This window comes from Monopterus albus, unplaced genomic scaffold (assembly GCF_001952655.1).
Source record: "Monopterus albus unplaced genomic scaffold, M_albus_1.0 scaffold14.1, whole genome shotgun sequence".
In the NCBI taxonomy this organism is placed as follows: Eukaryota; Metazoa; Chordata; class Actinopteri; order Synbranchiformes; family Synbranchidae; genus Monopterus; species Monopterus albus.
In genome coordinates this window covers 2,821,189-2,837,363 of record NW_018127894.1, presented here as the reverse complement: position 1 = coordinate 2,837,363, position 16,175 = coordinate 2,821,189, and the positions used below count along the sequence as shown (strand labels likewise).

Below are 16,175 nucleotides of genomic sequence, written 5' to 3'. Positions count from 1 at the left end.
TACAAGTATTTCTAGCCCTGCCCACCTTCTCTGAATTCTACATAACTGAGGTCCATTTATTCTGTTATCCATGATTTTTAATTATACGTTTTAACTCTGACTTGCTATACTTGATCTCCATACATACTGTATCTGAAATACTTCCTGCTCCTTTATCACATTTAACCTGCTTGCTCATTGCCCCCTACTCCTATACATGCTGGAATCTGCACAAATTTTACATTATTTCTGAGTTTTGAAGATTATTTGTTAACAGAGCTAATTACTTTTGAGTACTTTTGCATTAAACATATTAAAGCTGAGCTGGAATCTGAGCCTAACAACACTGATCTTCCCACTGGTCAATAGTCTTCCATCTCCACAGAGGCCAGCCATATAGCTAATAATTTTCCTGTATAAATGGCTAATATGTTATTTATTCTTTTGGCTATAGACACTTTCAGTTCATGAATGATACAAGCTTTATATATTTTATTGGGATATTTTCCTTCATATATACGTACTTCTCTTTTCCCACATCCATTAAACCTAATCATCTTTCCTGAGTAATGAAAAATCAACCTAAATATCCTCAAGCAACCTCACTTTGTACTGCTCTCTACAGCTGACTCGCAGCTGTTGTGGTCAACTCGATGAGATAACATCACGTGATCACTATCACCTGACGATGACACGTTATTTTTACGGCAATAGCGATTTGTATCTTATGGTTATTTTCCTCTCGTGTACAGTGAACGCAAACACATTATCAGGCGTTTGACTGTGACTCTTAAAATATAGTCAATGACAGCAGTTTATTTAACACGGGATTATCGGCTTCAATTTCCCAGAATGCCTCACATGCTGCCGTCTGGCGAAGGCGTGACTGTGTAGAATAGTCATCTAGCCTCGTTTGACATTCAAGGAGTTGTTGTTACTATGCCTTTTATTGGATGAAATAAGATAAAGTGTGAAATAAAATAACAAGGGAAGGCGAAATCTGTTGTTGTCAATACACCAGCAATGCCTCTCTTCACGACCAACCCATTTGACCAAGATGTTGGTGAGTAATCAGAACTGGAGGCTATGTCTAGCACGCTATCTGAAGAAGCTGTGATCAGAAAGCTTTGTTTGTGTTCCCCAGTTGTGTGTAGCGTTTCCGTTTTCCTTGGACTTGTGTTTAGATGTTATACGGCTGGCTTGCAGTATAAAATGCCTGATATTTAAACTGACAATTTTTGTTTGTCTGTTTTATTTGTTTGTTGTGGTTGGTTCAGTTTGCCAGAGAGCACCGTTGGCTAACTACCTTTGTGGTTTAGCTAGCAGCAATTAGCATCCAAAATCCTTGAAAACGTTCGGAGTTCGACATTTGAAGAGTCAGACATAAGACTACTTGTATTTTATTATTTAAGCCGCAATATATGAAGAGCTTATCATTTTATCAGGGTTACTGTTAGTAGCAAGACACAGCTGTTGCCATAGGCTAATTGAAGTAACCAGCTAGCTGTATGCCTAATCAGTACCTCTCCTGTATCCCATCGCATGTTGGCCAACTAATACGATTAGCCTGACATCTTACAGTTACCAAAAGCAAAGAGGATGCGGTGTGGCGTGTCCAATCATAAAGCTACGATATGTTTCCTTTTCTCTTTGTTGTGTGTCGAGTTGTTAACTACTTCATTTGCATGAACAGTGTACGGTGGCTGCGGACAAAGTATACAAACACTAACTGCACCAAACAGTCCTGACACCCAGCAGGAAATGCTAAGTTTGTAACGCTTATGATGGGTATTTTTCGACTATCAGGTGTCAGTGTCAGTGGTCATTTTCAGGCTGGAATAAAAAAATGCCCCCAAGTATCTTCATGGCAGTGTTGATGATTTATTTTTTCCTTTAATACGGAGAATTAAATACCTTAAAAACAATTTTGTGTATCTTGTTGAGGCAAAAATTATATAAAAAGGGTTCATAACACAGCTTTTGTTTGTAGAGATGTTTTAGAGGCAAAGGAGTTTGTCCAACAAAGGCCAAAAGAGACCAGCAAAAGCAACTGCAGTTTTTGCCTTAAGAAGCCGTATTATTTCTGCACTTAGGAAGATCCTACTTATCTCTAAATGCAGTAGCTAAGTCATGAGGAAAAGTACTTTTTGTTTACTTGGTTGTTGTGTTTTCTTCCTGCAGAGAAAGCAACCAGTGAGATGAACACAGCCGAGGACTGGGGCCTCATTCTGGACATATGTGATAAGATAGGGCAGTCACGCACTGGGTTAGTTAACTCTCTTCATTCTGAGTCGCACACAAACACATTTATCAGGTTTTTTTAAAAGGATTTTTAATTGCTAAAGGTAGATAGGTGTCCCAGGGTTGGAGTTGGAGAAATTTTGAGATAAATATGGATATTCAGTAATACCCATATTTTACTTGGTACATCTGAAATATTTTTGGTTCTTCCCAAGCAGTTGATTCTGCCTTTCTATTGCAGGCCAAAAGAATGCCTCCGCTCCATTATGAGAAGAGTGAACCACAAGGATCCCCATGTGGCCATGCAGGCACTGACTGTAAGCAGACTGGAAGCCATGTTTAGTATCAGCATGATGTATCATGGTTCATGAAGAGCTTGTGTCATCTAACCCTGAATTAACCTTTCAATGAGATGTGCGCAGTAACCAAGTAGTAGGAGTAACCAAGTATGATAAGTTACATCCTAATAGGTGCTACATGTTTGTCACCTGTTGTTAAGGGTTAATTAATGAGTTGGATGAATGTTTTGTATCCTGTGGCCACACAGCTTCTTGGTGCTTGCGTCTCAAACTGTGGGAAGATATTCCACTTGGAGGTGTGCTCCAGAGAGTTTGCCAGTGAAGTCAGTAGTGTCTTAAACAAGGTGTGTTATTTTCACTTTTATTGTGTTATTCAGAGAATGCTCCATCCATTACTTGTGCTCCATTCTTGTACTGATTCTTTTTTTTTTTCTTTATTGAACATGCATATCCAGGGCCACCCCAAAGTGTGTGAAAAGCTGAAGGCCCTGATGGTGGAGTGGGCAGAGGACTTCCGCAATGATCCACAACTCAGTCTGATCTCCGCGATGATCAAGAATCTACGTGAGCAGGGTGTTACTTTCCCTGCTGTGGGGTCCCAGGTAGGTGAACATGGTGGTCTTTGGCACACTGGATTGTTTTGTTTAAACAAGGAGACTTATCCTCTTTTCCATCTAGGTCATGAATTGTAAGTATGTAATTATTGTTTTTTCACAGGCTGCAGAGCAAGCAAAAGCAAGCCCAGCTTTAGTGGCAAAGGATCCCTCCACCTCAACAAACAAAAAAGAAGAGGAAGACTTGGCCAAAGGTAAATAGGCATCTAGCTGATCATCAGACAGTTTGGCTGTTTTTGTACATCACTGAAACGCTTTAGGGTTTTCATTTCTCAGCAATCAATGGAGAAATGTATTTTATCACACAGGCTTCATTCACCAGCCTTTCTTAAGAATAAATTTATTCTTAAAACCCATTTAAGGAGTTTTGAATCAGATGTAGACTTTTCTTAGGACCTTTCTTAAGAACAAGTTTAAGAAAACACTTGGATGTTGGTGAATGAGGCCCATCGCCTTTAAATATGTGCACATTAATACCTTTAATTCTTTTATTCATATATCAAAAATCACCGTTTACTATGGATTAATGAATTGTGAATGTTTAGTTAGATTTAAGGGTTTTCAGGGTCAAACACACAGTCGCTCATATGCTTCTTTTGTTTGCAGCGATTGAGCTGTCACTGAAGGAGCAGCGCCAGCAGCCGCAGACCTCTCTGTCAAGCCTTTACCCAAGCACCTCCAGCCTGCTCTCCTCACATAAGTCGGAGGGCAGGAAAGTCCGTGCCATCTACGACTTTGAGGCTGCTGAGGACAATGAGCTTACCTTCAAGTCAGGAGAAATCATCACTATCCTGGATGATAGGTAAATGTACACACAAATAAACAAAACATGCACTGTATACAAGGATTTGTCAATAAACTGAGAGGACTCAGGGTAGCTAGGTGGTGTTCTGAGTTGGCTGGCTGTTAAATCTACAATCAAAAGAAGATTATCTTGAAATATCTCATTATCCCATTTTTAACCAATCTGATGAGCAGCCTTTGGGTCCTGGTACTATTTATAAAAAAGCTATTGCTCTCTGAAATGGCTTTTATAGACTTAATAATGAATGTTTTTTTTTGTTTGTTTGTTTTTTTTTTCAAAGACAATGAAAACTTTGGAGATGAACCTTCTGATCTAATTTGGGATATCTTTAACATGTCTTAAGATCTGCACTGAGAAGATGGCAGATTAAACCCAGTTGGTAAATAATGTAGTTTTTCTTCATATCTGATGGGTTTCCATTTTATTTCAGTGACCCCAACTGGTGGAAAGGTGAAACATACCAGGGTGTGGGGTTGTTCCCTTCTAACTTTGTCACTGCTGACCTCACTGCAGAGCCTGAGATGAGTGAGTACACACATACACACCCTTTATCCACTTAGGTCATCTCTAGCTCTTTGATAGCACATTTAGTCCATTAGCAGAATTGCTTTATTGATCCCCAAGTGATGAATACGTCGTCATTTACTTCCCCACCGGTTGAAACAATACAAAGAATGCAATCACACAAACAACGCAGTAAAGATATTTGTGACACATGCAAAGAAGTGGGTGATTGCAGTAGAGTGAGGTGTCTCAGGAGGAGCTTTAAGCTGCTTCAAATGATTAAGCATCCAGTGTATTTACAAAACGTCATATTCTCTTTTGTTTGTCCCTGAAGTACGCTTAATAGCATGTACTATATGTTAAGTAGAATTTTGAAATCAAGGCTTCTTGATTGTATCATGGCTTTAAAATTTAAAATTAATTTAGTTAATTTATTAACTGCTGATTGAGGCCATTAAAATAATTTTGCTCCGGATTTTGCTTTTTCCTCCATTAGTATAAAAACAACTATAGTCCCTGGTAGGCTAGTGGTTAAGGTGCAGCGCTCTTGCCGCTGCGGCCCGGGTTCGAATCAGGGTTACGTCAGGAAGGGCATCCAGCGTAAAACACGTGCCAAATGTCAACATGCGAGTCGTCAGTGTAACAATTCGCTGTGGCGACCCCTAAACGGGAAAAGCTGAAAGTGTCTTTCTTAGTATAAAAACAACTATAGCAGGCATCTGCTGTTTTTATTGTTACTTAATCTGTTGCTTCAAGATGATTTGTCAATAGATTCTTTCAGATTGTAACTTATTTCCATCTGATGTCTTGGCCAGTCTTTGGCGCAAGTGTGGAGCAATTTCTGACCAACTAGTCTGCGTGTTGTGACATTTTATTATAAGTGTAATGGTTCCATTGTTTTGCTATTGTCGCATCTGCTTCTACTTGGAAATCCACAGTGAAGACAGAGAAGAAGACTGTACAGTTCAGTGAGGACATCCAGGTGGAGACCATTGAGCCAGAACAGGAGCCTGTATATATAGATGAGGTAAGTTCCCATTTGTTGTAAATCATCATCAGCACACAATTGTTGCATCAGTAAATTAGAGCTGCCCTTCCATTTAGTGTTATCTGAGTGGCAATAAGTCAAAATCATAGACTAACATGGACAAGGTTTCTATTAAAAATGTATTAATTTCTCCAGGAGAGTTGCTTTTCTCTCCCAGATGGAGTTATAACGTGTTAGTTTTTTTAACTCATCACATGTACTTTGCGAGTGTCGTCACTGAAGCTTTACTGAAACCTTTCAGGACAAAATGGACCAGTTACTGCAGATGATTCAGAGTGCAGATCCCACAGACAACCAGTCAGACAGTGTTGAGTTGCTACAGCTGGAAGGTAAAATGAATTTAAGACAAATAATCTAAATAAATAAATGAAAGTGTGAGGAAAAGTCATACAGAAACAGCTATGGTCATTTGCTGTAAGAGATAGTTGAAAGTTGCCTAAAGATGAAATCAGTAACTGTGATTAATATGGTTTAATTCATCTCAGGTGCCTGCAATCAAATGGGACCCCTCATTGACCAGAAATTGGAGGATATAGACAGGTGCATTACACAGAAATTACCTGTTTTCCTGGTGGATAAACACTTTTTTTTTTTTTTTAGAAAAGAAACATTTGAGAACAGAATACAGATGTTTAACAAAGATCAATATAATTCACAACTTCATCTCCAAAATATGTAGTTATTTTTAATTTGACTGTGTGAACTTGTGGGTTTGTCTCATCAGAAAACACTCAGAACTATCGGAGCTGAATGTGAAGGTGATGGAAGCTCTGTCTTTGTATGCCAAGTTGATGAATGAGGATCCTGTCTATGCCATGTATGCCAAGCTGCAGAGCCAGCAGTACTACATGCAGCAGCCTGCCAGTGCCGCACAGCAGGTATAGTCGACTTGTCTTTGGTGTGACCTTGAAATAGTGAGACCATTATATACTGTAAATGCAATGACATTTTAACCAGAAAGTGTTTTCCATTCTACCTTCTCTATCTATTTCAGCAAAAAAGGCAGAAACAGTCTTTTAATCATCTACAATAAGTTGAATTTTTGCTGTCATGATTCCTGCTCTCATTGGGTCCTTACAGTGTTATATTTAGAAAAAGATGCAGCTATGTAGTTTTTTTTAACCCACTTGCACCCAAACAAATGTATGTCTCAGCACATCTCACCCAAACTATCTTGTATTGCACTCAAATGTAGCATCTTGATGAATAAAAAGTGAACTGAACTAGATGGGTTTTGCTTGGATTTCCTAATTTTGGTACTCCAGTTCTGTAATACACATGTTACTCATCTGTTATTTTACAGTCTTGTGGTCTGAGTTGGCGCCGGTCTTTCTAAAGATTTAGTGTGTCGTTAGCACTCAGTATGGGCTCTGTGTATGTTTGTGACCACAGGTCTACCCTGGCCAGCCTGCATCAGGTTCGTATACCATGAGCAGTACTGCAGTGCAGGGTTACACTGTTCCCATGGAGCAGCTTCCGGCTGGAACCCCCATACCTGGCCAGCCAGCTCCCAGGTGAGTGTCACATACTCTAGTGTCTTGGTCTCCTGCTGCACTAAAGCACACTACAAATTGGTGAGATTCACAATTTTGTTGCCCCCTCTTCTTTTGAGTTTGTCTTCACTCACACTCCTCTGTGTACTATTATTGGGGAATAAAAGAGAGTCGGTCAGTTTACAACAGCAACACAATGTTTAAACACCTTCTTGGTAACTTTTTAATTAAGAGTTTTATTTTCGTTTGCTGTGTCAACTTTATGAGACTAGTTTGTTAATAAATCATCAAATACTGTTGGAGCCATTAAAAGGAAGCTGTGTAGATATAACCAAGTTTTTACTTGTTACACTCATATTTAAAGCCCCACTGACACTTTTATTAGATAGTTTTCAGTATTATTGATTCCACCTTCCTACTATTAGTTATACTTCTACCTAATTCAACCTTGCTCTAGTGTTATATTTAATGTTGCCGCACTTTTTCTATAGTGATGTTCATATGTACATGGGCCAGCCACCAGTCTACACTGCAGCTCCAGGCAGCATGGCCCCAGGAGACATTCAGTCCTACCAGAACCCAGCCACCGCCCCTGGACCCGCCCTGGGCACAACCCACGCAGGCATGATGCAGACACCAAACTACAGCGCCACATCTGGCCCAAGTATAGCACCTTCCTCAGACACCACACAGGTTCCCTACTCAGAGAAAGCCTTACTATAGGTCCCCCTCAAGCTCACTGTTATCTTCACACACATGCTCCAGAACTGATCAAATAGTGCTCATAGAGAACGTCTTTAGTATTTTTCATGAATTGTTTTATCATGGAACACCAGGTGGATGGAAAAATTCAAATAAGAGTAGATTTATGTTGACACATTTTAACACACACACTTGCTGGCAGGTATACAGTAAAAAGTACAGTTACAGTTCTCACTCCAGGTTTCGAACTGATTACAAGGTTTTGATTTGAAGAACTTGCACAAAGCTACACACAGTCCGAACTGTATTTCATTCTCTTCTGCATTTTTACTCTTCTCCTTCATGTCTTCACCTGATTCAGATATGAAGACCTAGAGTAGATTTCAGCTGCATTTATTGAAATTTTGGTCTTGAGTTAAACCTGATCACTTCCAAATCTAGATCTAATAGCAATATCTGCATTGTCCAGTTTTATGTATGAGACCTGGCATTTATTGATCGCCTTTTATGATTGGATAATTGGAAAAACTGTAGTAACAATTTATTTTATCAGTCAATGATTTGTTTTCTAGAAAGATTCCTTGAAAGAACTACACTTCCTTTTAATTGAATTTATAGGCAGTTGTTAATATCTAGGGGAATTAAAACAAGCAAAAAAGTGCTGAATTGTGTGCGTGTTAATAGACAAATTTCTAATTTTACTCAACTGATCTGTTGTGTACTAGTTTCTACATTATCTGTAAATTCTATAGTTCTGTCCTGGGAACTTTCTAGGAAATTATTTTAGAAAGTTAGACATGGCAAATAAAGCATTACCAAACTGTTTTGAGAAAACAAGTGTAACTGTAGCTACATCAGCTTAACCATATAACACATAACTTTGTTTAGTGTGAAATACACCCGGCCGGGACTTCCTTTACACCACCCCAAGTATGCACACTGGAGATACGCACATGGCACACAAACACAGTACAGGGAGGTATACAGGACATGACACAGCTGCACACTTACAGACTACAGTGGGGATAGCTCCACGCTATGCTACAGCCTTCTCACCCACTTACAGCAACAGCAGTGCAAGTCATGCCACAAAAGTGTTGACTTAAATGTACCCATTTTTTTTATTTTATTTATTTATTTTTTTTTTTTTTAAATCAGAAAAAGGACAATGATGTGGAAAACTTCAGGGTACTACTTTCTTTTAGAAGTACTGAAAACTGAAGCCACTTTGATATTTTAAGGGAAAAGAAGCAAGAACAACTGAAGCATGCACAGGACTCTTGTGTATATACTGTATTGAACTAGTCATGAAGCCACATGTTGACCTCACGAGTGATTTGTATGTTAACACAGCTCCGGGTGTTTCTCTCAACCTTAAAGGTGAACTCTGCAGTCGTGATGTCCCAGGTGAATTAAAGGTGTAAAGCCCAAAGAGGAAAAAATGCTCATATGTCATAAAAACACTAAATATTTTTCTTTTTCTTTAAACACAATTGACTCCTCACTTCATATTGCAGAGTTTACCTTTTCAAAATGAGCCGTGGTGGATGTAGGACTAACTCTGTCTCCTTTCAGGAGCTGTACTAACAGACTCATCCCAGAGACTTGGACTCTCTGAACTGCCCCAGTGTCTAAATCTCTTTAGTCAGTGTTAAAATGTTTTTTTGTAGTGTATTTTAATTTATGTTTTGATTATTGTTATGCCATTTTAAATGCGAGGCCGTACAGGATGTATGTATTCAGCGAAACGCAGAATGTGTGATATTCTGCCTAACTTAGTTGTATATTTAAATCTCTCGTGTGACAACATGGACATTTTCTCTCTGTGTTAGATACATGCTTATTGTACTGTAGAGTCAAATGGTAATGTGAAAACTCATCAAACTCCTCCCCATGCATTTCAAACGTGACCTTTCGCACAGCTGCTTAACACTAAAACAAATTCTACCTGAAGTGAGGTCAAGTTGCTGTGTCAGGATTTGTAAACGCATCTTTACCAGAGTCTTCATAAGCTAGCAGTTACAATTACACTTTGAGGCACAGAGACTCATCCATTTATACAGATAATTTGTATGACTACATCTTAAAAGTCTTTGGGACAGGGTTGATGTTTACAAAAACTGACTGGATTGTAAAAATCTGATGAAATAGGAAAGCTATTTATCTGTTGTATAATACTGAATGATGGAAAATGAAGGAATTACAAAAACAGCTTTAAATGTGTTTAGATTTTTCCAACTGCAGGGCAGACTGCTGTCATCTCAATTTTTCTTGCAGTATTACATTTTAGATGTGCTGTTACTTGCAATCCCACAACTGAAGCTCTGTACTTGGGGTTGTGCAAACATGAGGCCTCCACAACTTGAATTTTTGTTAATATAGTTATAATATAGAGAATCTTGTTTGTTTGTTTGTTTGTTTTTGCCACCTTCAACTAACTGCAAGAATGAAACTGTTAATCTGTTGGATCAAACAGGGCCGAAAATATCAAACGTAGAAGCTATTCTGGGACCACGAACCAGGAGCCAGTTAATCATTTCACACCATCCAAATGTAACATCTTGTTGCTCCGCAGCGTTGGACTGCAGCCCCGATGTAACTTAACTAAACAGGACTGAGATGCTGCCTGTTTTTAAGTTTTAAACCAACATTAATGTAAAGGTTCCATCTAAACTTGTACCCTGCTGTTTGTATGTATTCTTTTAACCATACTTATTAATTGGTATTCACAATAAAACCAGGCCAAATGTACAGAATAATATGTATGGTCTTGTTTAATTGATTTTAGAGCACTTACTAGAATTGTTCTTTAGTTATTTTATTTAGTTGTAGTCACTTTAAAAGCCCAGAAATGTACTAGAATTGGTGGGGTCCTTTAAAGAACACAGTTGTTTTTTAAGTTAACAGCTTTGGTTATTTCACCTCAGTGACTTCAGTTTGTTTTTGTCTGCCTTTGTATTGACGTATTAAATGAAGTCAGTTGGGGTGCATTTGTCCTTTTGTTGCCGGCTCTTTGTAACAAAGTTAATCAAACCACAGTTTTTGTTAAAATCTTCGAAATTAACCCTAATTGTTTATTTCATGAATGTTTAATGTTATAGAGGATTACTAAAGCTGTGCCATTACATATAGACCACACCTATGCCTTGGTGTGCATCAGCTTCACTCTCAGAAATCACCTGTATTTAGCATATTTTCTGCTTTGAACGTAGTTTATTTTGTCACCAAAGTGATCACAGTATGGTGTATACTCCAAACCTATTTAAAATCAATACCTAGTGTGGGATTGGGAGCTCTGAGTTCTAAAATTACCTCCTGCCTTTCCACTAGATGGAGATATTGCTCCAAGACATCATCAGGTTAGGTGGAAAAGCTGAGTGAAGTATAACAAAGAGAAGAAGAAGAATGCCAGACATTTGTGTAGCAGGTATTGTTGTGGTAGGGACAACTGTGGTGCTGTTATGAACTGCTCATAATTTTTGTTTTGTTTTTTTTTTCTTTACGTCAGCTCAATGCTGCGAGTTTGTTCCTCCTCTTTAATTTGCTTATCGAATACCCCTTTAAACTAGGTAAATCTCAATTAGATCACAATGTTTTTCAGAACCCATGTACAGTTATCCTCATTGCAATTACAGGATGGGAGTGGTCTTGCTTGTGAGCCCATAAACGGGTATGATGAACTCATTACCTCAGCAATAAAAGAATACAACCTTCAGTGCAGTGACAGAGTCCAATGACCATACTGGCTCGGTTTTTCTTTTTTTTTTTTTTGGAGATGATTGTCAAAGTCTTGAGGTCCGAGTTAAGACCAGCAACTGGCATTCAGGGACCATGCCCTCGGGAAAGACGGTCAAGCTCATCCTGTATGAGGCGCTGCAGTTTACAGCTTTTATCGTGCCAGTCTTTGTGATATTTGAGAGGTTTGCCAGGCTCATACATAATGTGAAAGGACAGGATCTAACCACCTACTGGCTGGTGGTGGCGGTCTCTACCGCCTATGTGACCTCTGCGAGCCTGCTGGTGTGGGTTCCCCTGAAATATATGATCCTGAAGCGGCGGTTCCTCACAGAGATCACACAGTGGTGAGTACAGCTGTTGACAAGTAGTTTAGTAAATATCACCATGTCGAAGTCTCTCCATTAACCAACATCTTGCCAAAGTGGCCATGATTAAAAATTACCCCAGGAGTTAACATAGCTCCATGATGTGGAGCTAATTTAAATACTGTTAATATACAGCTGGGTAGCCTGATCTTTAACAAATTATCACTTTTTATAAACCCATTGTATGTTTTTATGTATAAAGACAATTTCGCATAAAAACTGAGTTGGAAATGCAGCCTTGTTTAAAATTCAGTTCAGAGGTTTTACTTCTATATCCTCTGGAATAAACAGCAGCTCATGGTGACTGTTTGCTCTTGTTAGAAAACTGGCTACAGTAGATATCACTTTACAACGGATATTACTCAGTCAGTTTGTTGACTTTATGCCTTTTCTCTGCCTGTGCAGCTGTTACACTATGTTTTAGTGTTGACCCATCCATCATAATTGTAGCTTGTGGCTACAATAGTCTTTGTTCAGCTAATGTTACATGGTTTCTACTAACTAGTAATGATAGACATCAGATAAATATGAGTAAAAAGTACATTATTTACTTCTGAAGTGTAGTGCAATAGAAGTGTGAAGTACTGTTGCATAAAATGATATTTAAGTATTTTAAAATTATACTTTCCAGTGTAATTGTTATACAGGTCTGGCATTAGCAATACAACAGAATGTACAATAGCACTTCTTAAAAAAGGAAAAATTGTTCATAATACTGAGATGGTCATCATTTGAATGTGAATGAAAACAACCTCCTTTATTTTTCAGGAGACCAACAGTGCTGGTGTACCTCATGCTGTGCACATTTCCATGCTTTGCTATTTTAATCACCAGCTCCAAGGTAATGTCATCAGTACTGATCAGCCTTGTCACCTGTTGATGTTTGTTTGGTCCTGTCATGCTCCGATGGGCTCCCTGAAGAGGCAGATTTTTTATAAACAGCCCATTTGTGGCACAAGCTTGATTCATGTGTAAGAGAGCATTAGAGGACTATAATTATTCAGAGTGATGATTGACGCAGCACACAGAGACAGAAAAGCATTGCTTGTCATCAGTAGTACTCAGTCTCTGGAAACTTTGCTTCTTAAAGTTGTATCCAAACATTTTGTCAACATGCACTGAGAAGGACTTTGGCATTGTCATAACTAAAAAAAACAAAAGCCAGTGAAAATGTGTCCCTGTCACAAGACTGTACCATCTGTCTGGGATATTCAGTAACCCATAGTGAAGATAGCAGGTTTGCCATTAACCCAAACTATTATACCACCCTCCACTCTAGAAAGACTGGAATTTTCATTGCGTTTTCATTACTCTGCATCTCCACCCGTTACATAAATAGGAGCAACGGATCACAAAGACGTCATATATTTTACAGCCAATGTTTCTTGTGTTAAGGGCATTCAGTAGCATCTTAATGTCTGTAATGATGGGGTAATAAAATGGGATAGGTTCATAAAATGTGAAAAGCTCCTCTCTCTCTGTCAACCCAAATGCGGTAAAGACTTTCAGTTTTGTTTCTTCATCCCTCAGTTCTTTCTACTATTGAATTCATATTTGGTTAAACAATTCTCTTTCATACTGTAGGTGCAGGTGGATGGAGGACACTGCTACGACCACTTCGCTGAGTTGCCTGTGTCCTTGGTGCTTTTCTCTCTCATCTGTGTGGATATCATAGAGCAGATTCGACCATGCAGGCTCACTGGACAGTGTAAGTCCAGGACTTGTTAGTGTTAATAAATGATGATGGTGAAATGTATATTAAATGCCCTGCATTTAAAATGTTTACATTTAATGTTGATAGACAATTTGACATGCCACAGTAGGAAAAGTAAAAGTCAATAATCGAATGATGGCTGCTTCACACTGTCTCACTGGGACATTTGAATAAAACATAGCCGTAGATGAAGTTTTTAGTTAACACCTGTGCTTGTCCTGTTATGAAATGCCACAATAAGTGTATTTCTTTACGTGTGTGGTGTAAATGTTCTCAAGCTTTGAGAAAACCAGCAAAAGAAAATGTGAATGAACAAGTGTTCCTGTGCACTACCCTTGTCATCTGCAGCGGACCGCCTGGATCCTGACTTTGACCTGCAATCCCCCGTCCTCACTCACCTGGAACATTTGACCTCAGTATCAGGCCAGATGCACCACGCTGAAGGCCTGAACAGTTTGACCCAAGGTCATCCAGAGGCCCGAAATGGCAGCACCTCAGGCAGATGGCAGGATATTGCTGGCTCCGCCATCCACTCAGCTCCCAGCTCACGAGCACCCAGCGCTGCCTATCTGTATTCCTTGTCCGCACACCCTCAGTCCCACTCTGGTCCTCTGGGTTTCCTGTGGAGAAGGGATGGAAGGTCACAGGTGTTTATGGATACTTTCCTGTTCTGGTTAGACACTGTGGAGATGGTGAGAGTGGCAGGAGAGCCATCGGTCTACTACTCAGGCTGGGTTTTCCCTGTCTACATTCTTGCCTTCCTGTCCACTCTCCGCATTGCCATCACTCCTCACAACCCCTTGTTGTCCTCTGCTGGAGTTGCTCTGCAGGACCTTCCTTTCTTTATCATTCGAGTAGCTTTGATTATTGTGTTTGGTTATGTGACACCTCTATTGTACCCATTGAAAAATGTGCTGGTGAGCCTGACTTATATCTACTTTACATTCCTGACAAAGCTGAGGATATTCAGAAGTCATAGCATGTTTTGAGGAGGAGTGACACATTCTGTTGTTGATGAAAGATCTGCTTAGATGGAGCATGGTTGAGCAGTTGCTATGTCCATGTGTAAGGAGCAGCACTAAGGAAACATGGTGCTGATAATGAAGAGCAGCATCTTATGGATAATAATGGCTGCAAATGTGTTGGAGTTGAATGAATGGCCTTTCAAGTGTAAAAAAGGATTTTAGATTTAAAACAAAAAATATAAGACAGTTGTATTTACTTTTTTTGTGACCTATTTGAATCCATATGTATTTATTGATATTTAATTTTATGATTACCTGATATATATTCATTTTTTTTATTTGTACCACATTTGTTAAGATAGTACAAAGGGTTATTAAAAAAAACCTGTATACAAACGATTTTAAACCATTTACAACAACCGTAACTATACTAAAAAGTTCTGTATCTGCTAGATGTGTCAGTAGGCAGCTGTTTAACATGTCTGTTTAATGAGCTAAGCTTCTGATATTGTTGTTTGTGACCAAAAATAAATCACTCTTTTATGGAAAACATATATGCATTAGTAGTTTATGCTGAAATAGCTTACTAACAACATTTATATGCCATTTATTGGCTTTATCTTGGCCATGGAGCAGCTAATGCTTTACAGAGGGTTAATACGTTCAGTGGGAAACAAACTTAATATATGGTGTTAGTATGGCCTCCAGAACAACTTCAGCGCTCTTTGGCACAGTGTCTTGCCACTTTTAATCCCTTACTTTGTCCTTGGCTGTTTCAAGTTAGCATCTCATCCCTTTCTTCTGCCTCTGGCGGAGACACCAAGGTGGTTTATGTGTTTTCATAGCCCTATAAATGGACTGTAACCTTGGTGTGTGTATCAGTGCAGAATGGCACAGTGACAGCACAGAGAGATGCCGGTGTATTCGGCAGTTGTCCACTAGCACATCTGACAGAGTTATACCCCATGGAGCACTTGGTGTTTGTCTGTCTGATGGACAGGCCAGGGTTGCAGGACAAACTGCTTTGGGGAATAGTCAAACTGGTGACTCCTTTCTCTCCAAAAAAAAAAAAAGAATTTGAAAAACAGCAGCAAACATCCTGCTGCATTCCTGTTGATAAACTAAGTAAATCTCTGAAGGAAATTTATATCGGCTTGACCTGCAGTGCTGCGCTGAGAGGTAAGAATTGTTAAAGGCATTATTAATGGTACACACAGCGAGCGACAGAACACTAGCACAGACGATGTAATTCACAGTAAGGGGCCAGAGCTGGCCTGTTTTCATTTTCTGAAAGAATGTGAACTAAAATTAGCTTCCTTTAATTTCCCCATAGCTGTGATCATCCTCCTTAATGAGTCATACTATAATCTGCAGGAAAGCATTAGAGCAGCTCAATTTACTATGGTCATTTTACAACAGGCACTATTTTTTGTTCCCATGACATAATTGATTTGATTTGATTTATTCTTTCAAGCATATAAAACAGTTGATATAACAACACACATTTTTACACACAATCCAATATCAATTTGCTTATACCTAGTACATGCTTGAATGGAGTAGGAAGAAGTCAGACTTATCCAGTCCTACCCCATGACATCATCTTACCATCATTGGTTTGCAAGCAATAAATGATTCACTTCTACACACACACATATTATACTAAAAAAAGAATATAACAGTGTTAACATTCTTACATCACACAAGT

At 39.0% G+C, this 16,175-nt stretch overlaps 2 protein-coding genes across 8 annotated transcripts in view; both read left to right on the top strand.

The window, feature by feature from the left end:
* Positions 1–590: 590 nt before the first annotated feature.
* The window catches only part of stam (signal transducing adaptor molecule (SH3 domain and ITAM motif) 1), a 37,559-nt gene continuing 21,974 nt past the window's right edge, over positions 591–16,175 (top strand). Inside the window, exons 1-15 of one of the 7 annotated variants that reach the window (XM_020591342.1) lie at positions 591–1,042; positions 2,161–2,245; positions 2,462–2,537; positions 2,768–2,863; positions 2,975–3,121; positions 3,237–3,327; positions 3,740–3,935; positions 4,369–4,463; positions 5,381–5,469; positions 5,732–5,819; positions 5,976–6,030; positions 6,215–6,368; positions 6,883–7,004; positions 7,475–7,647; positions 11,016–11,149. In XM_020591342.1, the coding sequence (XP_020446998.1) occupies positions 1,003–1,042; positions 2,161–2,245; positions 2,462–2,537; positions 2,768–2,863; positions 2,975–3,121; positions 3,237–3,327; positions 3,740–3,935; positions 4,369–4,463; positions 5,381–5,469; positions 5,732–5,819; positions 5,976–6,030; positions 6,215–6,368; positions 6,883–7,004; positions 7,475–7,647; positions 11,016–11,062 (1,554 nt within the window). In that variant the 5' untranslated portion in view covers positions 591–1,002 and the 3' untranslated portion in view covers positions 11,063–11,149. The other 6 variants (XM_020591340.1, XM_020591344.1, XM_020591339.1 and 3 more) reach the window with 6 other exon arrangements.
* On the top strand, positions 11,460–14,650 carry tmem236 (transmembrane protein 236). The gene is made up of 4 exons (XM_020591346.1): positions 11,460–11,767; positions 12,557–12,629; positions 13,373–13,496; positions 13,851–14,650. Exons 1-4 carry the CDS (start codon positions 11,517–11,519, stop codon positions 14,489–14,491), a joined length of 1,089 nt encoding a protein of 362 aa, XP_020447002.1. The 5' UTR covers positions 11,460–11,516; the 3' UTR covers positions 14,492–14,650.